The sequence below is a fragment of the Frieseomelitta varia genome, unplaced genomic scaffold, assembly GCF_011392965.1.
Source record: "Frieseomelitta varia isolate USP_RPSP 00005682 unplaced genomic scaffold, Fvar_1.2 scaffold_246, whole genome shotgun sequence".
NCBI classification, from domain to species: domain Eukaryota; kingdom Metazoa; phylum Arthropoda; class Insecta; order Hymenoptera; family Apidae; genus Frieseomelitta; species Frieseomelitta varia.
The window spans coordinates 268,633-294,251 of record NW_025109975.1 but is presented as its reverse complement, the minus strand read 5'-3'; the positions used below and the strand labels follow the sequence as shown (position 1 = coordinate 294,251).

General features: G+C 34.0%; 4 protein-coding genes and 1 long non-coding RNA gene across 35 annotated transcripts in view; 2 read left to right on the top strand and 3 right to left on the bottom strand.

Moving 5' to 3' along the window:
* LOC122528162 overlaps positions 1-12,110 on the bottom strand; it is a 28,676-nt gene extending 16,566 nt beyond the window's left edge. For 3 of the 5 annotated variants that reach the window (XR_006306500.1, XM_043653012.1, XM_043653015.1), the window contains exon 1: positions 11,537-12,110. Coding sequence is in view for 4 of the 5 variants with exons in the window: in XM_043653012.1 (XP_043508947.1) it covers positions 11,537-11,662 (126 nt within the window). In the remaining variant the exon portion in view is untranslated. The remainder of the gene's footprint in view (positions 1-11,536) is intronic. The other 2 variants (XM_043653014.1, XM_043653013.1) reach the window with 2 other exon arrangements.
* On the top strand, positions 6,417-9,834 carry LOC122528169. Of its 4 annotated transcripts, none has more exons than XR_006306502.1 (3): positions 6,417-6,831; positions 6,896-7,728; positions 7,842-9,834. It is a non-coding gene; the product is annotated as an uncharacterized LOC122528169 (long non-coding RNA). The 4 variants fall into 4 exon arrangements; XR_006306503.1 differs by having other exon boundaries at positions 6,418-6,831; positions 6,899-7,728; XR_006306504.1 differs by lacking the exon at positions 6,417-6,831 and having other exon boundaries at positions 6,839-7,040; positions 7,136-7,728.
* A 1,040-nt stretch (positions 12,111-13,150) lies between the features above and the next one.
* On the bottom strand, positions 13,151-14,677 carry LOC122528161 (nudC domain-containing protein 3). Of its 2 annotated transcripts, none has more exons than XM_043653010.1 (4): positions 14,259-14,677; positions 13,600-14,180; positions 13,328-13,516; positions 13,151-13,247 (listed from the first exon to the last, which is right to left on the bottom strand). In XM_043653010.1, exons 1-4 carry the CDS (start codon positions 14,284-14,286, stop codon positions 13,155-13,157), a joined length of 891 nt encoding a protein of 296 aa, XP_043508945.1. In that variant the 5' UTR covers positions 14,287-14,677; the 3' UTR covers positions 13,151-13,154. The 2 variants fall into 2 exon arrangements, with proteins under 2 accessions (XP_043508945.1, XP_043508944.1); XM_043653009.1 differs by having other exon boundaries at positions 13,600-14,185; positions 14,259-14,674.
* A 789-nt stretch (positions 14,678-15,466) lies between these two features.
* On the top strand, positions 15,467-16,363 carry LOC122528168 (protein C10). The gene is made up of 3 exons (XM_043653022.1): positions 15,467-15,840; positions 15,926-16,102; positions 16,196-16,363. Exons 1-3 carry the CDS (start codon positions 15,801-15,803, stop codon positions 16,327-16,329), a joined length of 351 nt encoding a protein of 116 aa, XP_043508957.1. The 5' UTR covers positions 15,467-15,800; the 3' UTR covers positions 16,330-16,363.
* A 443-nt stretch (positions 16,364-16,806) lies between these two features.
* Positions 16,807-25,619, bottom strand: part of LOC122528146 (epsin-2) — a 9,247-nt gene continuing 434 nt past the window's right edge. Inside the window, exons 1-15 of one of the 23 annotated variants that reach the window (XM_043652963.1) lie at positions 25,442-25,555; positions 24,494-24,545; positions 23,322-23,427; positions 22,091-22,183; positions 21,765-22,023; positions 21,500-21,699; positions 21,339-21,393; positions 21,005-21,167; positions 20,793-20,922; positions 20,680-20,712; positions 20,492-20,579; positions 20,277-20,410; positions 19,864-20,161; positions 19,612-19,788; positions 16,807-18,984 (exon numbers count right to left, since the gene is read on the bottom strand). In XM_043652963.1, the coding sequence (XP_043508898.1) occupies positions 18,857-18,984; positions 19,612-19,788; positions 19,864-20,161; positions 20,277-20,410; positions 20,492-20,579; positions 20,680-20,712; positions 20,793-20,922; positions 21,005-21,167; positions 21,339-21,393; positions 21,500-21,699; positions 21,765-22,023; positions 22,091-22,183; positions 23,322-23,345 (1,782 nt within the window). In that variant the 5' untranslated portion in view covers positions 23,346-23,427; positions 24,494-24,545; positions 25,442-25,555 and the 3' untranslated portion in view covers positions 16,807-18,856. Of the gene's footprint in view, positions 18,985-19,366; positions 19,388-19,611; positions 19,789-19,863; positions 20,162-20,276; positions 20,411-20,491; positions 20,580-20,679; positions 20,713-20,792; positions 20,923-21,004; positions 21,168-21,338; positions 21,394-21,499; positions 21,700-21,764; positions 22,024-22,090; positions 22,198-23,321; positions 23,428-24,075; positions 24,083-24,493; positions 24,546-24,741; positions 24,760-25,182; positions 25,271-25,402; positions 25,422-25,441; positions 25,556-25,619 lie in introns of those variants that run through there. The other 22 variants (XM_043652970.1, XM_043652972.1, XM_043652965.1 and 19 more) reach the window with 22 other exon arrangements.

The following is a 25,619-nucleotide window of genomic DNA, read 5'->3' as shown; positions in this document are numbered from 1 at the left end:
CTTAGTAATTTCTATCCAGTGACATACCGATGAATTCAAAAAGAAGATGAATTATTGTATACGGTTCGGTCACTCGTTATGGTCCGCAGTCAGTTGCCAGCGCAAGTGGTTAACCTCTTGCGCTGCAATGACGTGCTACGCACGTCGAAAAGTTTCCCTCCCAAAATTGCAATATTCTCTCAGTTTTAAGTATATTTAAATATAACCCAGGCAAAACGAATAATATATTTATTACTTCTTAGTAATTTCTATCCAGTGACATACCGATGAATTCAAAAAGAAGATGAATTATTGTATACGGTTCGGTCACTCGTTATGCTCCGCAATCAGTTACCAGCGCAAATGGTTAAAAGAAGAATGCCTTGCGTTACTAGTAGGTTTGTATAATAACTGGACCGCGGATGTTTGTGCGGATGTTTAATATTTTTTAGGATGATAATTAAAAACATAGGACTGGATGGAAAATTGTTTCACACAATAAGTTGAATCTAACAAGGAGTATTGTACTTTGTATATTTTATGTTTTTATACATTATATATCTTATATATTACTTATGTTGCATGCATTTTCATATGCCCAAATCTTCCATAAATACATAAAAATCCGCAATCCAACAACAACTCTTTTGTTACTACAGGATGGACCAAAAATCACTTCCTACTAAAATAAATCCGCAATTTTTTTATTATATGTTTAAAATAACAATTGTAATTAATAATTTTTGGAACGTAATTTAATGGAAAAAATCACGTTCGAACATAAATTTAATTTAAAATTCATAAAATTAGTTCTTCCTTATATTTTATGGGAAGAAACTTATGGCTCACTCTGTATAATTCAGTGATTAACCTATAATTACAATATCAAAGGATATCTGTGGATTTAACTCACTGTCAAAGTCTTTCACGTTCGTAACTCTAAACACAGGAAGGAACAGCGTTCCTGCTGTCGAGAATGCTACTATGCAATTTCCTTGTGAGCGTAATTCAGAAACTGGTTTCCTCTGAAAATAATGCTTCCCATTCGTGTCCCAACGCGATTACGTGAGATCATGGCTATCGCGAGTATCGACTGCTCTGGTTGTTTCCACGGAAGCTGCGAGAGAGCCGGTGTTTCCAGTGAAAACTTCAGAAATTTCGCGTCCCACGTTCACGCTTCATCATAAAGCAATAATCGGATTCTGAATAATCGTGCGAGTTGCGAGATTTTCTTAACCTTGAGGAACATCCACGCTTCGCGCAGCTTTCTTTCACGGGAATACATGCTCAGCGCGATATATACTATATACATTGCTTCGATTTTACAATTTTCTTGTTTATTTATTTTATTTTCTAATTCATTAATTTTCTTATTATATATATAGTATATAAATTAGAAAATAAATAAATAAGAAAATTGTAAAATCGAAGCAATATATATATATACATATAGCTTTGACTTTACAATTTTCTTTTTTTTTTTCTCACATTCCACGAGTTGATCATCGTCGAATGAATCGATTATGGATAATTTATTGAGAACGTAGGATTATAATGATATAAAAAACGGAGATTGAAAATAGGAAAATGGCACGCTCTGTTCACCGACGATGAATCAGACTTCCTTTCTTTTTCTGCCCACCTCACCTTACGACTAAACAGGTTGCATTAGAATTTCATGTAAACTGTGGTACTGCGTTTACTTTCTCGCGAATTGCAGCTACGAGACTACTAAACTCTTGAGAGTTCACTGTCTTAAAAAAAAAAAACTCACGCTGTTACTGCACTGAAAAAGAAAGTCATACGCGAACAGGGTCAATAATCTTTAAAAAAAAAAAAAAAAACAACAGTTTCAGAAACATTAACCTACCTTAAAGTATAATAGTATTAGCTTTTTCAAGGACCCAGAAGTCACTGGCGTTAAAAAACAGACCATAAACGCCAGGGAATGAATTCGAGTTTCAATTATACATATGTAATTCGTCGATAAATGAGCAGAGAAGTGACACGGAGAGAAAGAACGAAGGGATCGCGGAGGCGCGTGCAAGGTACAACGCGAATCAACGGCATGTATAACGGGCTCACGATCCTTAATCGTTTGTCACGTGCGTGAAAAAGAAAAGAAAGAGCCTGGAGAGGCCCATCGGGGCCTGTCCAGGTCGTTCCAATCTGCTTTCACATCGTTGTTTCGCCACTAACGCGTTAGCTCGCCTCGGGCGCGGGAACATCGCGCGTCGAGCCTCGGCGATTTCTTTGACATAGAAAGGAAAACGCGGATCCAACGCGAGGCCGCTCAATGAGAATCGCCAAGCGGTAGAGTCGAACGAAAAGCATCCCCGTGATTGGCTCGTCACGCGTACCAATTGTCACGATCGCAAATCTCGTCCGAGTCTCGGTCTGAATCGAACGAGTCAACTATTCCGCGGCAATTAAACTGTCTTTCTTCTTTTTTTTTTCTTTTTTTTCTGGTGAAACTTAATATCGCGATGAAAGTGCGTTAATTAGCTAGGGTTTTACTTTTCTTTCGTTTCGGCAGGTTGGACGGACTGACAGTGCTTCTTCGCGACAATGGGGAATGAGTTCAGATGAAAGAGAGATTCGCAAGCGTGATTAAAGACCGAGTAATTAGCTTTTCTGCTCGCAGAAATTGGGGTCTAGGTCTGATCTATGTTTACATGAACTCTTTTTGTATCCACTTATGTCGAATGTACATTTCTTTTTGTGTCAAAGTTCCCTGTAGTTGGAGATCTAGGAATTTTGGAAGATATTGTAAAAATCTTTAGACGAAAATCTTCAGACGTTCTCGAATGGTAAAATTCTTCACTTTGAAGCTTTCGTTTGCTAAAAGACGAAATGCAACGTGCCAAGTTTAGCTATACAATGGTGAGGTGACTACGCACTTAAAGGGACAAGTACATTTGCACGTTTGCCAACGTTGCGAATGATAAAGTGCAAAATGTACCCGTGTGGGCGGCAGTGTTGTGACCTCTGCGCACGTCAACGCGTAGGATGGTGATTTTCTTCTAAAAATCAACCTGGATACAATCTCAACATAAATTGAGAACTATAATACTGGTTTCTATAATACCAGGAGATCTAACGTACCAGGCTCCTCGCGTTTAGATTTATAAAAAAATATCTGATCGTATTGAGTACATTAGCTTGTCATACGATGCGTTATTATAGCATGCAGAAACATTTGAAATACTTGAGTTGGTACTTTTTGCTTTCCAAAGACACCTTCCTAGAATCCAAATTACTGGAAAAAATTTGCAGAATTTAACAGTTTTCGACGTAAAGAGAAAGAAAAATTCAAGAAAATAGATATTTCTATATATTACAAGATATATATTTATATATTATATATAATAACATATATGTATAGTACAACATTGCCGAATCTTCTAATAGTACTACGCAGTTTTCATCCTCGAGCAAATTATCATAAAATATCTCCTTAATCATTAGATTTAGGAACAATGTAGCTTAATACTTTTCGACTTGAAATTTAATATTCTTTCGATTTACGATGAGAAAAATATATGATCCAATTGAAAAAATGGAAGAACGACCGTGGAAATTTCTTGGAAACCCCTCGACACACACAAAAAATTGATACGCCATATTTTTCGTCCCTTAAAACCATGCAACTTTTTTGTATTAAATAATTTTTCATTAGTAATTTGAAAGTTATTTCAGGCGTGCAAGTTACGTGAATCAGCCTGTATAAAAGCACAGATTGCTGGTATACACGTTTTACTCGTTGGTATTGCCAGCATGATCTGCCTCGGTAGAATTTGCGTTTGCTTCTTCTTCTACTGCTGCAACCGGTAGCGCGAGATATAAATTTGTCCAAAGCAAAAAAGGAGCACCGAGTTCAATGTCCTCGCGAGTACGACGCAGTAATTAAACGCTCTTTATCGCGGCACGAGTTAGTAAAAAAAAAAAAAAAAAAAAAAAACAGAACATGTCGTCTCACCGTTCACCGAAGAAACACGTTCCCAAATGTAACGTTTCGGTTTTGTAAACGTGGCAACTTTCAACATTGGTTGCGCAGTTGAACCAGCCGTCAAATTTTCACCACGTGAATAGATCGCCTCGCTTCCATTACGTAATTTACTATTCGAACGACATCCTCGTTCATCCTTTGCAAATTTTATCTGTTTATAACGGTTCTGAAAATTTACCGACAACTTCGAAAGGAAACGAGATTTTACGGAAATCGCACTGGATAGGATTTTCCTTTCGGTCTATGTTTCTTTCCGATTATCTCAGCTTTGCGTAATTCGTTTGCTCCGTGCTTCGAGCAATTCATCCGGTTGGGTATTCGAGAGGTGAAACGAAGAGTCCCGTTATTCCCGCACAGGGAATATAATTCCGTGCGCCCAGCTGAAGAACGCAGGGGATATAATTTCTCAGCTGTTTTGAGCATTCCACTTGTGTAATCACCTGCTATGCGCGTTGAGGAATCACGCGGCCCCGGAAATCCTCTGTGCAGTTTACTAATTTTCCAAAACAATTTTCATCTCTCACGTCGAGATCTCGCGTCGCTCATTTTTCGATACCGATCACTTCACTTGCAATTAGTGGTTCAAAATAATTCAAAGATTCGATTTTGTTGATACTGTACGATTGGGTGATCTTCCGAGCCTCATTGGCCAACAAAAATTTGTTGAGAGCAGCACATAGTTTACATATATATATTTTTTTTTTTTATCAGTTCAATATAATCTATATAAAATAACTATAACTTTTGTAGTGAAACGATACGTTGACTAGATTATATTAATTGAAAAAATATGAAAACTTTTCACGAGAACACTGAGCCTATTTTTTAGAGATTTCGTCAATACCTGACGTTTGGTACAGTCTCAAGATTCTCGTTTAAAATTTTTGTTCTTATTTTATTTATATTTTGTGCGCTTCATGTGGGGAAAAAAATCTGCTCGCAAGTGTAAATACTCCCCAAAGGGGACATTATAAACGTTCATGGTTAAAATTATTTAAACAACAAAATTCTTATTCGGTTATTCCAATTTTGGTTGTACACCGCGAGTTGGACACGCCTACTTGAGGGACTAATATGGCGAGGAAGGAAAGAGAAGGTCGAAGAATCGACCTTTGTATTGTAATATAATATAACGCGTCATATGCGTTCGAGTGCAAGGACGTGTCGTTCTTACTACCTGTTCCTTTGCAACTCGTGCCCTGAATCGATCTTCCGGTTATGTCACAATTTCTTCAATGGAAGCGCAATTATACCTTACGACCGCAATTCCACCGGTCACTCGCCAACGTAATAAACACATGCACTCGTACGAATTACACGAGTTACAGTCGTGTAACACTTGTGCAACGTCGGAGGGAGGACCTCCTGTCGTTAGCCCATTTCTCAATCGACCTCGACGAGTACGGTCATTATTGTCCCCGAGAACGATAGACATTGACAGTCGATTTTATCGTTCAACTTGCGAAAGCTACAAATTCCACTTATTCCCTTTTGACGCAAGCGGTATAATACTCGAGCTCGATGATTCAATCAATTACACACGTTGCTTGATGGTTGGGTTCGGTTTCGAACGTTGTAGAAATTATGCATACGCGAGTCATCGACGAAACTGTTGTTAACACTAGGACTACAGACGACTAAAGCATAAAATTTCCATCAGAGACATCAAAGTGAAAAAAAAAAAATAGAGAAACTTTATGGTAACAATAACTTGCACAAGCTTTCATTTATATATCCTACTTTAGGAAAAATCATTTACATTTCGAAAAATGTATTATTTCATGTCTACAAAATTTCTAACAGAAATTATAAATTGGTCATTTTGACCACTTTGGTGGTTCTAATGTTAAAACTGACGATATTCATCTCATTTGAGTTATTCTGAAATATTTATAGAAACAGAAACAGTTTTTATAACATTATCTAGTTTCAGTCACTTAACACTAGAACTACTAACTACATTAGTCGGCATAAAAGCATAAAATTTCCATCAGAGACATTACAGTGAAAAAATAGAAAACTTTGTAGTAACAATAACTTGCACAAGCTTTCATTTATATATTTTAAGAAAAATCATTTAAATCTCTAAAAATGTATTATTTCATGTCTACAAAATTTCTAACAAAAATTATAAATTGGTCATTTTGACCATTTTCGTAATTCTAATGTTAAAGACAATGCATTGATCATTAGGTTCAGTTTCGAACTTTATAAAAATTATGCGTTTTAACCTGTTGCGTTAGTAACTGGTTCACGGACCATAACGAGTGACCAAACCGTATACAATAATACAATAAATCTTCTTTTTGAATTCATCAGTACATCATTGGATAGAAATTACTAAGAAGTAATAAATTTATTATCTCTTTTGCCTGGATTATATTTCAATATACTTAACACTGAGAAATTATTGCAATTTTGGGCCAAATATTCTCGACATGCGTGGCACGTCATTCCAGCGCAAGAGGTTAACGCAAGTAGTACAACATTCCAGCCTCGATGTTTCAATCGATCACGCATGTTGCTTGATCATTGGCTTTGCGATTGTAGAAATTATAAATACACATCGATCATCAAAACATCGGCAAAAACGTCATCAAGGACAAAACGGGGATTTCCAGCGTAAGCGTGAAACGCGAATTCAGCGGTTTGATTACGAAACTTTCGTCGCGATTTTCGATTGCTCAATGAAGCTCGACGGTAACGTAACCTGCATTCTGCCCGGGTTCTCACGTTATGGCGTGTACGTAGACCTAAATCGCGGCGTGTCTCCAGACAATGATACATTGACTTTACAAACATTGGCCCACGTATCGGATTATTTCCCGGCGAGAAATATATAGGTGATGAATGGACGCGGAGGTTTGTCCAAGAGACCAACGACTAATAGACTGTGTCTCATTCCAGCAGGTAGACAGATAATGGAGACAGGTAGTCTTTGCACAACGACAGAAATACGTCGCGAAGAGGTAAAGGTTTATTGTTGAAAACGGCATTCCGATTGTCCCTGCAACAACTCTGGTATCCTTGCAATGCTCGGTTATAATGCCAGGTGTGGCTTTCAGGTTTGAACTTAATATCTCTTTTTTATTTATTTCTGGTGCTCCGTTCGAAGGAAAAAAAACTTTGATCAATAACGAATTCTAGAATTTCGTCGGACAATTGTATTCGATCGGTAATACGAGAGAATACAAGAACAACATCGGTGCGTTTTTTTTTTTGCCGATGTCAGAGGTTTCGTAACAGTTAAACTCGTGTCACAACGAGCAGCAGACATCAACAGGCATCGTGACGATTCGTGTTTCGACTAATGACACTGAAATCAGTCTTGCGTTGAGTAACAAGAGACAAATATGACAATGAACTAATCGGGACGATTAAACGATTCGTGCAGCTTCTTGAAGAAGAAAAATAAAAGAGAGAAACAAAAGGAATGAAAGAAGAAAAGAAATCAAGCGCTACAAGTAACTTGCTTATATATTATATATAATGCTAATGTTAAGTACAGTAATCGATGAAGTTTGAGTTACACTAGCGGTCCAGTCACGGTACGATTACAGGACTTAGTCGCAGAAGCTTCAGATATTATTCGACGCTCCGGAGCGTGACAATTACACACATAAATGTTGACGAGCACTGGACCATATTTTCAAGGCTCAAGATTTTCAAACGTAGACCTGTGAATTCTGCACTATTCTATTGTTTCATTCGGCTTCGTTCACGCTTCACGTGCAATTCTGGTATCTCGAAATCTTGAATATTTTTCTCGAAGCAATCCCGCTTTGTTTATATGAAAAACCTGTTTTCGCCATTGTGCAATTCGATTAACAGTAATATCCTCTGGATTTTTTAGTTTCATTTGGAAGATGCGATTAAATTTCCTGCGACAATACATGATACAAGCGGAACAGAGCGAGTTTTATTTTTGTGTGCAAACGCCAGTTGAAATAAACAGAAGCCACTATGAAATATCACCAAAGATCAACCTTCGAACTCGATCGTTCAATAGCCAACTTACACGCAGAAAAAAGAAGAAACAGACTAACGACCAGTGCTCGCTTTTTTACATACTTCAGCGCAACTGTGTCAATTTCATTGCACAACGCTTTTTTCCAGTTTGCAAAGTCTCGAGTCCGGAGGATGACCATCTGAAGCCACGCCACGCGAGATCGATCTCGACCGAGTGGCGTGAAACATCGCGAAAGGAAAACAAGGACAAAGGTCGACAGGATTCCTCTGCCAAATAAGTTCTCGGGGAAAGAACATACATGTACTCCGGCGGCGCATGGCGGCGTAATTTGCCGATCGGTGGGAATTACTGGCGGCGCAATCGGAAGGCCGTAATCATTTACACCGTCCGGGAGGAGATGATACGAGCCAGCGTAACTGTGTATGCACACACCAGGAGCCTACTGGTGGAAGGCGACGGGGGAACGAGCCAACATTTTTATTCTAATGCGCGTTCAGCGGCTGCGATCGCCAAGGTAAACGCGCTCGGAACGCGCTGGCGAAAATAACAGAGCTCGGTACGTCATGCTGCCTCTCTATCGGCCACGATCCACCATCCACCGTTCTCTGCTGATTGCTTCGCGAGGAAACTGCAACGATACCAACAGCCCTGTTCGGATTGACTTGCGATTAAATTACGAAATGAACTCGGTAGCAGAAAAATCGAAGCGATCGATTCGTCATCTTTCATAGAGATTCTACAAATTTATACAACGATAAAATGCACTTTTTTTTTTTTTAATTAAAAGTTGAACAAGATTTAAATAGACGAGTCTTTTTCAATAGCGTAGATTAGGTGAGATTCTGAATCGCAGTGTACAAATATAAAGTTTGAATCAAGAGCAGCGAATGAATGGGCCTTGTCGTAATGACAAATCGCGACGAGTTTTTCTTCCTGAACATCGTCCAAGAATGAGTATGCGTGTTTCGTTTGCCTCTCTGCGCTAGATCGCGAGGATATTTTAAATCGATTGGTGTGAGCGTCCTCTTCGCGGTTCAATAAACTGATCGTAATAAAGCTGCGATCCTCGCGATTGGCTCCATCTCTTTCCTCTTTCAGAACTTCTCTGTTCAGGATCAAAAGTGTACAACCCGAGAGAAAGTTGGCACAAAGACAATACTTTGTGTTCCAACAGTTCAGCGAACCAAACTTTAACAGCGAAGATAAAAAAAAAAAGGGAAGAAACTGGTTTAATATGAAAGTTTCCACAAGCATTTAGACAAGCATCTCTGATGTATTTATACAATAATTTTTCTTCTCTCCTCGTGTTCATTCACGTTTGCACGTCAACAGAGGCACAAACTTAAACAGAAACTTTCAGTCTCGGGTCTTAAACAAAATTATTGTTAATAAACGCATCCTCTGTTCGTGTACACTCTCGTTGGTGGTTGAATCGGCAAGAAAGTTCTCTCTCCAAGAAAGTTCGTAGAGGCGGCCGGGATGTTTTTCTTCGATCTCTACCAAATAAAGTGTCGAAAGAAAGCTGCGCGCGAACGAAACCGCGGCGTACGTTTAAGAGGAAAATGCCAGCAATGTCCCGACGCGGTTCGCAATGGGTCGATTCCCATAAAAGAGATTGCATACGATTGCACCGCTCCGCTGCGTGCTCTACGACACGGCTAAACGCAAAACTTGTCGTGAGCCGACGACAGGCGTTGAAAATGGGCGCGGCCCCGGAATGTCGATCGTTCGGAACACACCGTGAATTAGAAACGACGACTAGCCGAAATCCAATTGATCCGAGCGGCCATGGAAATTCATGGTGACGCGAAAACCTTACGATTCTTCAAAATTATGTATCATCTACCACTCTTCTGTTATTATACATATTATAATATATAAGATATTTTATATATATAAATAATAATAATAATATATATATAATAAATAAATATATTAATAAATATATAATAAATATAATATATAATGAAATTTTCAAAATTATGCATTATCTACCACTCTTCTGCTATTATACATATTATTATATATTATATTGTATTATAAAATTTTCAAAATTATGCATTGTCTATCACTCTTCTGCTATTATACATATTATTATATATTATATTGTATTATAAAATTTTCAAAATTATGCATTATCTACCACTCTTCTGCTATTATATATATATATATTATAATATATAAAATATATATGTATATAATATCATATATATAATAATAATAATAATAATAATATAAAATTGCATTAAAGAAATCTTTCTAAATGCAATTCATCGTATTAGTATATTTATATTCATATCGTACATCGCGTTACGGCATTTACATCGAAATTGATTAAGTTCAATTAAGGCACATTTAATCCCGTCAGCTGAAACTCCACGAGACTTGAATCATTATATGAGACGGGAGATTAAAGACTACATACAATTGGAGTCATTAGTTCGGACGCAGTAGCGTGACAAATGAGAACAACTTCCATCCTTTGATCGATTCTCAAACTGGTGGCAAACGTAATAGAGAAGGAACAATTTCTTAGAATCTTGGGAAGATTATGTTTAGACTTTAATGGAGTGTGCTCGTTGGATGCGAGTTGCACGGAAGAACGGTACCGCCCGCTATAAACGCAACACGGCCTTCCCGTGGAATATTTCACGAAAGCTTCGTGAGAATTTCTTCCACTCAACAGCCACTCAACGCCCCCGAGGATGAACTTGACCTTCGACCCGAACATTCACCTGCGACAAGGACGACAGAAACTGGAGAGATTTCACTTCCGGCCTGTTGCTTCGCAAATCGTATCCGAATCGACGCGAGTTTCTCGCGACGATCAACATTGTTGAAACGTTTGGGAAAAAGAATTAGACATTTGCGAAGCTTCGTCCAGCGCAATTTGTATATTTTCGTTGAGGGGTCGAAGCAATTAAAAAATGTATGCGAGCAACGGAACACTTAGTTTTAAATACGTTTGTCACGATTCATCTGGATAATTTATCATTAATTAACGGTGTTTCTTTGCTATTGGGAATGATCATCGGTACATTTTCTTTTCATGCTAAAAGTTCAAAAATCTTAATTAAATCTTAATTAGAGATTAATCTCTACGGGACAACGTTCCACGTTGGAATTCGTCTCGCGAGGAATGTTGACTGTATCCGGGATGATACGTTCGACGATACAATATTTCTACTACGAAAATATCGTCAAATATTCGTAGAACGTAAAACTGTTCGAGGATCGTGTTTCAAAACATACGGAAGCACGAAGATTTTCGCAAAAGTTATTTTTAATTCTTTAGAAGAAAAAAAAAAAAAAAAATGAAACGTGAAAGACTTTATTAGCAAAGAAAAAAACTTTAGGAAAATATATCAACTTGTGTGATGTTGACTTATGATTCTATATATACGATATTTGATATGTAACCGAATTATCCATAAAACGCGTAGGATACGAACGAGCACAACGTCGTGGCATTCCAAATATTGAACGTAAGAACTCGGGACTTTCCGAGTGGAATAAATAGTACAAAAAAAAAAAAAAAAAAAAGAAAACAAATTGATCTGTAGATTCGAACGACGAACCTGGATTTGGGCGCGCTTGACCTCGGTGTAGAGCCAGTTGTCCGTAGAAAAGGCGATCGCCAGGAGGCCAGTGGCAATGATACCGGTTATGGTCGCGAGGGACAGCGTCACCGCGGAACAGGGCATCTTGGTATCCTCTTCTTCTTCTTCTTCTTTTCTTCTTTTTCTTCTTCTTCTTCTTCTTCTTCCTCTTCTTTTTCTTCTCTATTTTCCGTCTATTTCCTTACTGAAATCGGATTTCACACCGATTGGTATTACGTTCACCTCACACGGCACCACTGCAAGCTACGATACTGAGAAACAGGTACTCGCCGTCGTCCTCGAGGCTCTCCAGCATCCGTGGAAACGTGAATCACGAAACAGGTCACGAAAACCAGGTTTAAAAACGAATTGGTTGGTCCCGTTGGAGATGAGAAGCCTTTCGACTCGATCGAACGAGAGAATGCCTTAGACGATACGAAGAGGAAGAAGAAGAGGATCGGATACTCGGCGATCGACGATGGCAACGTCCTTCAGGGTGCACGATACTCCGCGATACACATTACTACCATTCTCTCCTACAACAACGACACTAACGGCTCGACTCGAGCTTGGAGAAAAGCTGAGAGCCCGAGCCAAGGAGAGAGAATCGGACTCTCAGGTGGGGATGGATGTAGCCTCAAGCAGGTATGTTACCTGTGTTTTACCTTCAGCGGTGCTCAACGCGCCGCGTTCTTCGCTTCTTTTCTACACAACCGATTGATCTTTCGCTACCATCCGCAGCGGATAATAACACAGCCAGACGCGGATGGATTCTCTGGAAATGGAGTTTTCTACTGTCGAGCAGGTTCGAACGATCAAACGAGAGTCGAATTTTTCGCCAACTATGTTGCTGTACAACGGAACGTGGTTCTCTTTCGGAGTTCTCATTTTCGGAGATTTCAATGCCTGCGTTTTCTTTGTAGCGTCGTAACGCTGGAAAGTGGCAAATAACAATTAATTATTAGATTATTACGATGCTTGAAAATTTACGCTCGCGATGAGTTTTTGCATTGAACAAGCAACGAGATTAATGAATATCGCAGTCACGGATGCACGAAAATCAAAAGAATTTTAGTAAATGAGAACAATTTCTCAGTTGTGGCTGTCTGTTTGCTTTCATAAAACATTCCTTCTTTGTTCCCTTACGAGATAATCTCACCACGGTGAGACGAGACCAAACGCCAGGGGAAAAGCGTGGAATTCCTTTCATTTTACAAACAAATCGCGAATTCCTTGTCCCTTGTCATTCCAATTGATCACTCCGATGTCGCGATATTCATCTTTTTGACTGATTTTTTTAGTCTTCGATTAGTATCACGGGTGTACGTAGAAAATATTTCGGTGAGAAATGTGAGAGACATCCGCAGATCGTACGATGTATATGGATAAATTATCTAATATTTATCACGTAATAATAGAATATATTTGTTGTAGAATACATGAATATATTCTAAAAAAATAAACAATTGTTAATAATCGAATTTTCACCCATAATGTAAGGTGTGTGATGTACAAAAACGATTGTGTATTTACAGAATTCTTTAACTTAAGGTAGAATTTATGATTAACGAAATAAAAAATAGATGGTACAAATGTATTAATTGAAATTTATTAATGAAGGGTCATATGGTGTGCCCTCGAATGGAGATCCTTTTGCCTCCCACGCTTTCTTCAGTATCTTTTCCATTTTCTGCAAGCGAAGATGTTGATGTTAAAAATTTATTCTTAAACGCACAATCGTAAATTCAGTAACCTTTTACGTGCACTTACAATCTGTTCGCTGGTTGGTTTACCCAAAAGCTTCTGTTGATGGTTCCACATTAATTCTTGTACTTTCATTTGTTCCTCTGCTCCCATTTCATCCAAATTCCTTGAACAGTCTATTTTAGCTAAATCAATTTTTGGTTCACCGACGATCAATGCTTCCCACCATCTTTCTGAAGCTTTTTCAAGATGAATCTACAATAATACCATGCGATTTACACATATTAATTTACTATTTACCCTGTTAAAATGCTATTTATTAAGATGTATTAACTAACATTAATATGTTGTTCAGGCACTATGCTCCATACTGACTCGTCTTTTCGAACTTTAAAGCACAATTTCCCCTTAAAAATTGTAGTCCATACAAAATACCGACATTCCTCTACTTCCTGATTTTGTTCAACTCTCGATGTCCTTGCTTCTATTTTAATTTCTTTTGAATCAATATGAACTCTCAAGTCTTTTGCTGTTTTTATGCAACTAGGTAGCTTTACCAGCACATCTATATCACTAATAGTTTGCGACCACGTATAATTTTCCCTCACTGCACCATTGTAACTATCAGATGACCTATCTCTTTGAATTAAATAACCAAGTTGATTTACGTTTTCTCTGTACGTTTCAATTTCTACTTCATGGTCAACTTGTGGAATAACGGTATCCTCTTCTATTGTCATCGATTCATCCTGTTCTTTATCGCTATTTTGGACAACAATATCCTGCGTGATCGGAGGATCTGTTCCACTGGGAAATTTGGAGATATTCTTCCATTTTTGAAAACTATATAAAACAAGATTTTCTATCGTACCAGCTGGAAATCCAAGTTTTGGGTCTGGCCCGGATTCAACATAAAAATCTGTACTGCAAATTACAAGAAAATTTGAACGTTATGAAAACATGATATGTACATTTTTATTACGATAAATTTATTTACCATCTGTACAAAAATCCGAAAAATGCATCTAAAAAGTTTGTAATATCTCTCTCTTCTTGTAAAATTTGCAAAAACGCTTGATCATGGATAGAACACATTGTGGAATCCTCTGAGTGATTTTTAACGTTTCCTAAGTGACTTTTAACGATCGTCTCATTTATAGGTTATGTTAAGTATTCTTTGTTAAAAACATTTTATTCATCGTATGCGTATCACTATTTCGGGAATTATTGGTCGTATCTTGTCTAAACTAGAAAATTTCCGTCGTATTGCAACAAAAAAGCTATTAATGCTTCTTTCTAATTCTAGATTCTCTATTTTTTTCTTCGTGTGTACACTATGTCATTGAATCGAATGACAAGTGGCATGAATTTATCATAAGCGCCCTCTTTGATATGTCGCTTGAATCAGTTCTTTGTTTAGATGTTCCAACACGTTTTGAGAGTAGCGATGTTGATCAAAGCTGTGATCAAAGATAGAATTATATGGGATCATATTTTCAATTAGTGTTTCACCAAACTCGAAAAAAAATCAGAATTTTTCTTATGCTCTCTTACTCTGCTTACTAAAGTAGGAATTATATTCAACCACAGACGAGGTACTTACAAAACAGGTTTATCCTGTATCTCATCTGTGATGAAATAATCATGGTATTGACTAAGAACAGAATAGACTTGATATATTGCAGCTTTCAAATTTGATTCCGAACTTTCTTTCCATTTAATCTACAAAAATTTACGAATTCTACCTAACAGATTTGAATGGCTTCGCTTTGTAATTACAAAATGTAAAGAACTTTACGTTAAGTAGCATTCCTTGTCTTCAATTATATCCAAACTTAATTTTGATTCAAGTTTCAAATGTAATTTACGAGAAATGACGTTTCGCATTCAAAATTTGCAGATCTTTATTTCTGAATTGCATGATGGTCAAATGGAAAACTTAGGCTCTAGTTAAAAAAGAAACGCAATTTGTAAAAGAATCGCAAATTAATAATTCGCAAATTAATCCTGTAAATTTTTTTTCATAAGTCAAATGAAAATTTAATCGATTCATAGCATCACACAGCGATAAAATGTAGAATTAATCGCTATTATTGTCCTTGTCGCATATTATCTTATGTGCATTTTAGATAATTAGCTCGTCTGTGCAAGTAAATAAAAACTATGATAGGAATGAGCTATGTATTGTTATTTAATGATTAAATTGAAAGGATCTAAATGTTTCGATAGACAACAGTATCTGATTTAATCCTAATAGATACTTTCCAATAGGTGACAGCACTTCACAGAAAAATCATTGAATGTCAAGTTTATTTTTCACCTTGTCTGTGATAGTGACAAAAAAGACTATGTACAAGTAGTTTAAAATATGACAAAAAGCATTACTACAAAAGTAAAAGTAAATTCTACTCATATTTTTTAAACTAAATAACTTTACAGAAAAGACATTCTGCAATTTTTTAACCTCTTCTCTCAAGTGAACTAACGTCTAAATTTACTTCATTATATATTTAAATTATATAAAATTGTTGTTCTTACAATGACTGATTTACCCGTTTTCACTTCAGAAGTTGCAAAAGGTACATTTGAAAATTCGTAATAATATCGTAATACTGTTAGTATGTCTTTTTAAAGATTCATATAAATAAAATTAATTGTTTTCAGCTGTTTTAACCGACATTCTAACAACATTGAACACCCCGGAAAATACTCAAAAGCTTGCAGAAGCTAAGGAAAACTCCGGAAATGAAATGCTGAAAATGATGCAGTTTGTTTTTCCAATTGTTGTACAAATTCAAATGGACGTTATCAAAAACTATGGTTTTCCAGAAGGTCGGGAAGGTAAAGGACTCAACTGTATTTCATTTCTGTAATCAAAATTGATCGCATTGTTTAATATAATTTATTGTTTTCGTTTCTTTTTTTTATTTTTAGGTACAGTACAATTTGCACAATTACTCAGAACTTTAGAAAGGGAAGATCCTGAAATAGCACAGTTACATAGTCAAGTTCGATCACATTTCCTTCCCCCTGTTACTATAAGTTCTTCAACTGAAGCATCTCTCTAAAATAAAATAACTTTTTTGTGCGTTCACACAGATATTTCATTTTGTACTTTCTCTTTCCCTACATAAAAAACAGAAGTCATTTAACTTACTGCTTTAATTTCGTAAGAAATTTAAATTTATTTTTACATTCTGATATATTATTAGTTAGAATTTTTTGCAGAAAAAGATATCAAGGGATCTTCAAATTAAATATTTAATCAGAAAAATTAAAAATTTTTACATTTATTTGTATAATAATAATAATAATAATAATAATAATAATAATAATATAATCTACTAAAATATATCATTTCATTTATAAATGTTCATTGAATTTTTTCTGCACTTACACCAATTCTAGAAAATAAACAGTGTTCCATTGTTCGCGTAAAAATGAAGCTGGTACATTGTATTAGATACATATAGAAAAATAAGATATTTTTGTTAATTAAAACAAATGCTGGTACATTCATTAAACACGACGAACAGTGCTTTTTCTACAAAAGCAGTGACTACAGATCATTGAGTCGATGCTTCTTTCAAATCCTGAATTAAGTGAGATTAAATTTTACCATATAATTCTAACTTCATCATTTCGCGAACATCTGGATACATATGCGTTAAATATACAATTTCAATCATATAAGCAAGTATGTTGAAAATGCATAATGAAATAAAATTATTAATTTAATTAAGAATAATACAATGGAATTATTTAAGCGATAATTACTCAACAAAATTTTAATTTTGCAACTCATATCTAATTTACTTAGGATAAGCAGACAAATATAGTTCCCCTTTGTCAATCGTTAAATGTACGAAACCGTTTCTTTGTAAAAATTGTAAAAATTGTAAAATGCATGAATATTCTTAAAAAGGGAATGCCGATTGACAATACGACTACCAGCAATGTAGCTTTCTTTTTAAAAAATTGTTAATAAATATATTATTATCATCTTAAGGAAGTTATTTTTATTTTATGGAATTGCAGCGATAGTCGTCGATGTGAAAGATATTCATAACATATAAAACAATAAACCCGGCAACAATTTCCTCAAAGACTATAATAACTAAGACGTTAAAAAACAGTTTCGGGTTTTATTTAGAATATTCTACACGTAAAAGACTTGACAATTGGGGAACGATATGCTATTATAACATATTTACAATTTTCTTTTTTCTTTTTATATAAATCAAGGTACAATTGTAAATTGTTGTCACGTACAAAGAAAGCTAATGCACTTTACATTATTCTTCATTATCAGATCATGTTGGTTCATTAAATTTGACAGTCGAAGAAATAAAGACACCGCGTTAGACATTTTCTTTGAAAAGTTTCTAAAACACCTACAGAAACCAACATAAGATTTTGCGAAAGTCCTCGTAAAACAGTAAAACGCACTGATTTATCATTAACAGGAAAATGCATATTAGCTACAGCTGTGTTTGGTTTTCTGCGGTGCACGAAGCCTATGCAAATATTTTCGGTGATTATTCAAACCAAACGGTTAAAATTTCACAACTAAATTCAAATTGTATATACGTATGTACTTTAACAATATTAGAAGATGATATAATTACTTTTGCAGCCATAAAACTGCACAACTGTCTCATCTGCAAATAAATCAAGATATTCAATCAAGTAATCAATTAGCAAAAGACATTGTGTTGTTAGAATACATATCTCTTTTTGCAAGATGAGTATAAAAGGCATGCTATGACACCAATATTTTCACGAACCACAATGCACGTCATATTAAGCGTATAACATAAATTGAAGAACCCTGTTCGATATAATATACTTCTGCAAATCACGATTACAGTCTCACGATCTCGTTAGCTGTAGAAAAGCAGTATATAAATACAAAATAAAGGAAATGATCGTGATATCAATGTTATTTTATAGTCTACAGCACAATGAAAATTTTAGTCAATGATTTCCTATGACCAATTCGAGTTGCACTTAAAAAATATACTACAAATGGAAAAAGTCTTTATAAAATTTCTTATACCTTGGGACCGCTTAAATGTTTGATATCGAAGTCACTACTCTTGTAACCTTATATTTCATTTATTATATATTACCTTCTCTTTTCAGATAGTTCCTCCTTCATCGTTAGTATGCAATAAAATACAAATAGTAAAATTATAGTAGACACAAATATTTTTGCACAGTGAAGAAAAATATGTAGAGAAATATTTTGTAAATTTTTCTCAATTATCACGTTGAAATAAATATCAATGTCAGCTATGTTTTTATGGACATAGTTGCATTATCCAGCATCAGTCCAAACAGATTAAGCAAATTAGACATTTTCAAGTCTTTATTTGTTACCAAAGATTGGAAAAGTAAGACTAAAATGTTCAAATACTTTACTTTGATTCGACACTGTTTGTTATCCATTTGTTATTTGTTATCTTGAAATAAAGTAACTTCATAAAGAGCAAGAAACTTATACCGTACAGGGTTACCGCTAAAAATCTCGAATACTTTTTAGACCACAGTGCTCTTGATTTTCGACTGACACCTTCGACAATAGTCACCAAGTTACGAGAGGAACGGATTCGCTGTAGTAGTTGTATTCGCTGCCCAAGGATCTTGTCGAATCTGATTAATTGTAGGACGGGGCGGTGGTGTTGCCGTCGCAAACGGATTTGCCGAGTATGACATGGTCGCTGTAAATTTTTATTAATATTAATTTAAATCGTTAAATGCGTTAAACGGTTAACATATTCCATGCTGTATTTTAACGATTATATCAAATACTGATGCAAACAAATCAAAAATATAAACAAACAACTTTTGTTTCTAATATGTCTATGAAACACACAATTTGAACGGAATATGGAAATAAAAATATGAAAACAATGTGGCACGGAATGTGTTAAACTAGTCAGAAAATTTTGTTTCACAATATATATCATAACCTTCTTAATATATCATCATTTTTTTACTGAAAATAAAATCCATTTCAAATATGAGTTCAATACCATACTTGAACACAATATCTGAATCATGCATTCATGCAATATTGTTCACCATCTTGAAAATACTCACGAATTTACTTCCAATGAAACGCTATTTTGCGAACAAAATATATATGAAGCTTGGAATATATTCAATTAAAACCATAACAACATAGTCAAATTGTAATGTGGTAATTTTTTTTAAATAAACGATGATATATATGTATATACATACAATAAATTTTATAAGTTTCACCATTTGTATTTTAAAATTAATTTTTAATTTGTATTTCAAAATTTTTTGTACTGTGTATGACATTCCAGATGAAACGTTACCTGCAGGTGTGGGTGTTGTTGATTTGATCGCAGAGGTACTGACAAGATTATCAAGATTAACAAGAGCAGAGTTTTCTCCGAGGAACGACTGTGGTGTTTTTTTAACAGCTCCAGTACTAGTGGGAAGAGTTTCCGCTATGCTCCCTAAATCAAACGGATCTGGCGACACTGTATTTACTGCAATCAATAAGAAGAATAAATTATTATATAGCGATTAAATAAAAAAGAATGACAAAATTGATTGATAAATACCGTTATTCGTAGTTTGCAGACTAGATCCTGCAGGCTTATTCCTGTTAGTAATTACATCAAATTCATCTAAATCGCTCAATGGACTGGTTGCAGAACTATTTTGATTTCCAATGGAGAAATTGTTAAGACTAGGACCAGTACCGTTGAAATCGTTACTAGTTGTATTGAATGTAGCGCTTGAAGTTGTAGGCAAATTAAAGCCTATATTCTGCGGCGATTGTGCCGCAAAACCAATATTTTGTGTTAAGGTAGGATTGTTAAAAGATGGAGAAGTAGATGTCATACCTTCTCGATTGATCTAAATAATTTAAGACAAGTGTATTAATATACATATGCATATATGTGTATGTAAATAAATCAATAAATCAATAATCCCGTGTTACAGAAGATAGTTAAAGAAATGAACACTTTACCGATTTTTTATTTGTATCAGCATCAATAGTAGCAGTGGTAGTAGAAGGTACTGGCGACCAAGGATCCGTGTTTGGTGAAGTTGTAACTGTTACGGGTGATGATGGAGGTGCTCGCCACGGATCAACTGCAGCAGCTAACATCGAATTACGAATTAATCACAAATTAAATTAAAGTGATTTCGTAAATATTAAAATTCTTTTTCAATAAATTTTACTTGGTCTTTGCGATGAGACGGGAGTCCATGGATCTATTGCAGGTGACGTACTGCTTGTCGTAGGAACGGTCCACGGATCGTTTTGTGGCTACATAATAAAGAAGAATACGTAAATTTGAAGTTTAACTTTTAATAAATTTTTTAATGATTTGTCAATACATAATGTTTATTGCGTTACTCGAACATACCTTATACAGATAAAACTGAGATAAATCCAAAGACTGTTGTGTAACATGCAAATGTGGCGTTTATCATGCAATAAGCAAATATATAAATTTAACTAAATATAAAATAAACATACTTGAGGTCTGGGCGGAGGCGGTGTAATTGGTATACCCCAAGGATCGGTTTTTACATTATATCCGCATGCTTCTTCTAAGTTTACATCCAATAAATCTAGCATGTGACTTTGTTTCTCAGTTTGCGGCGCTCTAAAATTAATATATTTTTTTAGGTAAAATGAATTTTGCGATAACTGGAAAATATATTAAATCTAATATGATTTTTACTGACTTAAAATCTTGCTGACTTTGACTAAGAGCTAATTGCAATCTGACATCATCACTACGTCTTCTTTGTTCTTCTTGTTCTGCCTCTTCTCTTGACATTGCCAAAGCTAATTGTAACTGTAATTCCTCTTCACCTACTGTTTGTGGTCTTGCAGCTTCTAATTCAGCTATGAAAGACATATGAATTATAATCAATCATGATCATATCTATGAACGATATATATTTATATTTATAATATAATACTATACTATATATATTTATATTTATATTATAATAATATATAAATACATATATTTATATATTAGCAAAAAAAAAAAAAAAAATTATGAGCATTTACTCGTACGTCTAGTTGTAGTTTCAGATCCCAAGCGACATGGTTCCCAATCCTGAAACTGAACAAGAAAGAAAACATTTTATTTTAAAATATATGTTTTCATATTATTAAACCTTTAATTTTCGTATCAATGCATATATTTAATATCGTATCAATGTACTTACATCACTGCTTACAGGTGACATAGTGTCTAATCCATCACTACCAAACCCACTAACTGATTGTGCAAATCTTTCTTTTGCTTTCAATGCTCTAGCTCTTTCATTTCTTAATCTTTCATCGTCTTTTAATAAGGCCACTAGTTGCTTAGCTTTTTCTCTAACATTGACTCCTTGATCCTTAGATCCTTCCATATATTGGAAATCTGAATGAAGAAAAGCAAAAACATTTTATACTGATTTATATACCACAAACTACAAAATTATTTACCTTTTAAAGTCTCAATGGCAAAAATATTTTCTTTACACTGCTGTGCAACTTTTTCAGTGCCTGTTTTAATGAGATATTCTAGAAGAACTAAAGCTTTGTACACATGTCGCCAATTTTTACCATGATCATTTAATCTTTTCCATAACATTTGCATAATCTCAGTAAAAGCCACAACATTATATGTTAAATCAGCAATTTCTGCCATAAGAGTACTGCTTGGACCCCAAGGATCATTACTGGTGGCTTTGCGTACAGCTTTCTGCATACATAATATTTCATTTTTAAAACAATGCATTTATGTAATGAATAAAATATTGTTTATTTACCTGAGCATTGCTATAGTTATGGGCAAGATTAACAATATCTCGCCTGATACCTGCCAAATTCACCTGCATGACGTCTTGACCTTGTCTTCTCATCTAAAAAATTACCACTGTATATCATAAGCAAGTAGTAAAATTCCTATTTCTTTTAGAAGCCCATACTTATCATCACATATATTCACATTTTCATCAGTTACATTTAATATATGCTAATAATTTCCAATGTAACTGAAATATATGAATGCAGTTATGTTTATATAGAAAAAATTATTTTAAATAATTTTGGCAATAAATATGGGCAATCACTTAATACCAAAGCCATGCGACTAAATATGCATTAGTAAGAAAACAAGAAACTTATAGTAAAGTTCTTATGTTACTCTACTTTTACCAAATCAACATTACCACTTTCTATTTGGTTAGTAATAAGATGGATGAAAGTAGCTAAAGTAAAAGTATGATTGATATAAAAGTAAATAAATCCTCTTCAGTATTGTTCTTTTTCTTTTTAGCATTATTTGGTATTACTATATAATTTGCAAATTACAAACAAAATATTGTAAAATAATATGATGTATTAAGCCTTAAAGCAGATTAATTTCTTTTTGAGATGTGCCTATATAAATGTACTCAAGATAAACAATTTCTTCAAACTAAATCAGTACATTTTATATTATATATTTATGTACATTAAATTGTAATTTCTATTATCATAATCTCTGTTTAAAAAAGAAAAATTTTACCACAGCCAGTCAAGCTTCCTTATAAGAAACATGTTAAGAAACATTAAAAAATTGTTTTTATAATAAAATTAACATTGATGATTTTTCAAATAATTTAATGCAATACTGACTTGCATAATGTGCAGAACTTATCATTATTACATAATCCCACAAAAAATAAAACATGAATGATTCCAAATATGTGCGATAATTGTATTACTAAATACTATAATCCTGGTATTTTTTTACATATACAGGATGTTATATCCTATTATAATTATTTCTATAATTTCTAAATTACAAGAATACATAAGATTCTTTAAAAGTATATATATCTATAACAGTTTGCAATTTTTCAATTTTTATCAACACCCTGTATATCATTTATTAATGTAGTTTACAAAACATTTAACTACATTATTCGTTCTTTAAACATTTTCTAACAATATGATTGATTAGTAAAGTATTAACAATTGTTATTTTGTTAACTATGGCCAGTTAATGAAATTTACCTTCTGCATAGCCATTGTTGGCATATGAAATATGGCTGGGGTCGTTGATGAAGCTAGTTCTTGTCCACAAATATAGAAAACTCCCAAATCACAATAAAATCCTAGACTATTAGATAGTTTAATAAATAAATAAGAAATATTTGTTACATTTACCTGTCAATGATGAATGAATTTTTATTTAATATAAAAATGATAATACAATTAACTAAGAGCATTTTGAGTGGAACTTTAATAATATTACTAGTTATTATGCAAATAAATATTGCACAGAATACTGCATTCTTTATTTTTCTAATGTAATACATACTATAAGCATATGAATCTAAATGAAATATATATGTAACAATTTAATACACAATACTAATAAATTATATTATAAATTTTGTACTGTACATATCATATTAATATATTTAAGGATCATTTATGAACTAAATAGGCACAACTCATGGTGATCAGTATACAAAATACAATTTTGTTTAGTTGAGAATATTTTTTTAAGTACTATGTACAGGGCATATCGCTGAAGTGTTACAGAAATATTTCATAAAAAAAATAATAAAATTTTATTCTATGAATATTTAACCTTACTATCGCTATAATAATACGAAAAGGGAGCCAATAAAAATATTTTGTTTAACTAGAGAGGAAAATGTTACTATTAGTAAAATATTATACCACATGTTAAAAAATTTAATAAAAAAAAAGATAATCTTGGAAAAAAAAGAAATATAAGGTTAAAAACTTATGAACTTACTCAATTCCTTTATAGACAAATGCAATATTATAAAGAAAATAATATTTCAAATTAATTAAGAGATTAAATGAAAACTGGAATTTGGATAGTTTATAGTTTATATTTAAAACGGTCATAGGCTTTTTGAATACAAGCCATGCCCTTTCAATAAAGCATTCTGATATGAAATTACAGTTGCAGTTTTTGTGCAATATTAATAAGATTTATTCAATTATTTTGGAAATATGAAACATTTGATTAATAATTGAAACTACTTTCTCTTTTTAATAGTAGTACCTTTTGCAAGCATTTTAATAAAGGAAATTGGAATAGAAATCAAAGAAGTTTTATATCGAAAGAAAAGGAATTTGAACCGAACTACCTTTTTAAAAAAAATGATAGATTACATGCAACAATGAAATGGAATAAAATTACTCACATTGATAGATAGGAGGATTCAAATTTTCCTTCAAAAAAGCCTTGTTATTAAACTGAAAAATAAGAAAATGTCTTTATCTCTTTTCAATGTCACTATGTATCTTATCTTATCGTTACATACGTACAATAGATTTTCTACAAAATGGCATTAATATATTTATTTTCAAAAATTTTGTAGGGTTATATAGAAAAACATAGAACTGATTTCATTTAATACAGGTGTTTAGAAAAAAAAAAACAATTGGTTACCATCATAGTATATATTAATATGACACATATATTGTGTATGCTCAGGATTATCATTGTATGGTTTCTTTAAGGCAGCTAAAATATATTATATCTACCAATGACTGTGGAACTATTGATTTTCATTTCCTTTGTCTTATAATTTTTAATTCGCAACAAACGAACAATAACGAATTTAGTAGAAAAGAAAATATAGAAAGCCATAATTAAATCTAAAAAATTATCGACATTCGCGACAACTGTATTTTTGTAAATATTAACTCATGACATTCAACACGATAGCTCGATACATGTATCCTTCTCTCTACTTAGGTCTGCATAAATTATTTCTTTGTCTCGCAAAACATTCGTTATTTCATTCTTCGTTGTAGGCGTTATTGTTTGAAAGCGCAAATTAATCGAAACGTCGGACATCGGTGACGTACATATGTGTATTGTACGTACACAAAATGACAAATCACACACTGCACAAATATTAAACAGGTGATTCTTTCTCGGACATATCTAAACATGTACAATACGACTATTCTTCAGATGTAACTAACACAATAGATATATATATATACGCTGATTAGGTGCAAGATTAATCCAAGAAAATGCGTGATATGTCAATTTCGAAACTATCTATGCTTTCTCATGCTCGGGCGTGACTTCATCGTAATACCGCATTTTTTTTCCCCCCCGATTCGTTCCGTGTACACACCGTACAACGTTCGTTAATATAGAACAAAATGAAGGAAACGAATTAACGAGTAAAAACACATCGCGGTTAGAACGTTTAAGAACACTGTAGTACGTGAGACAGGATCGAAACTTATTCTACAGACTATACCACTTGTAAGTCACTTGTACTCGTGACAATCTGTTCCTAAACAAAAAAA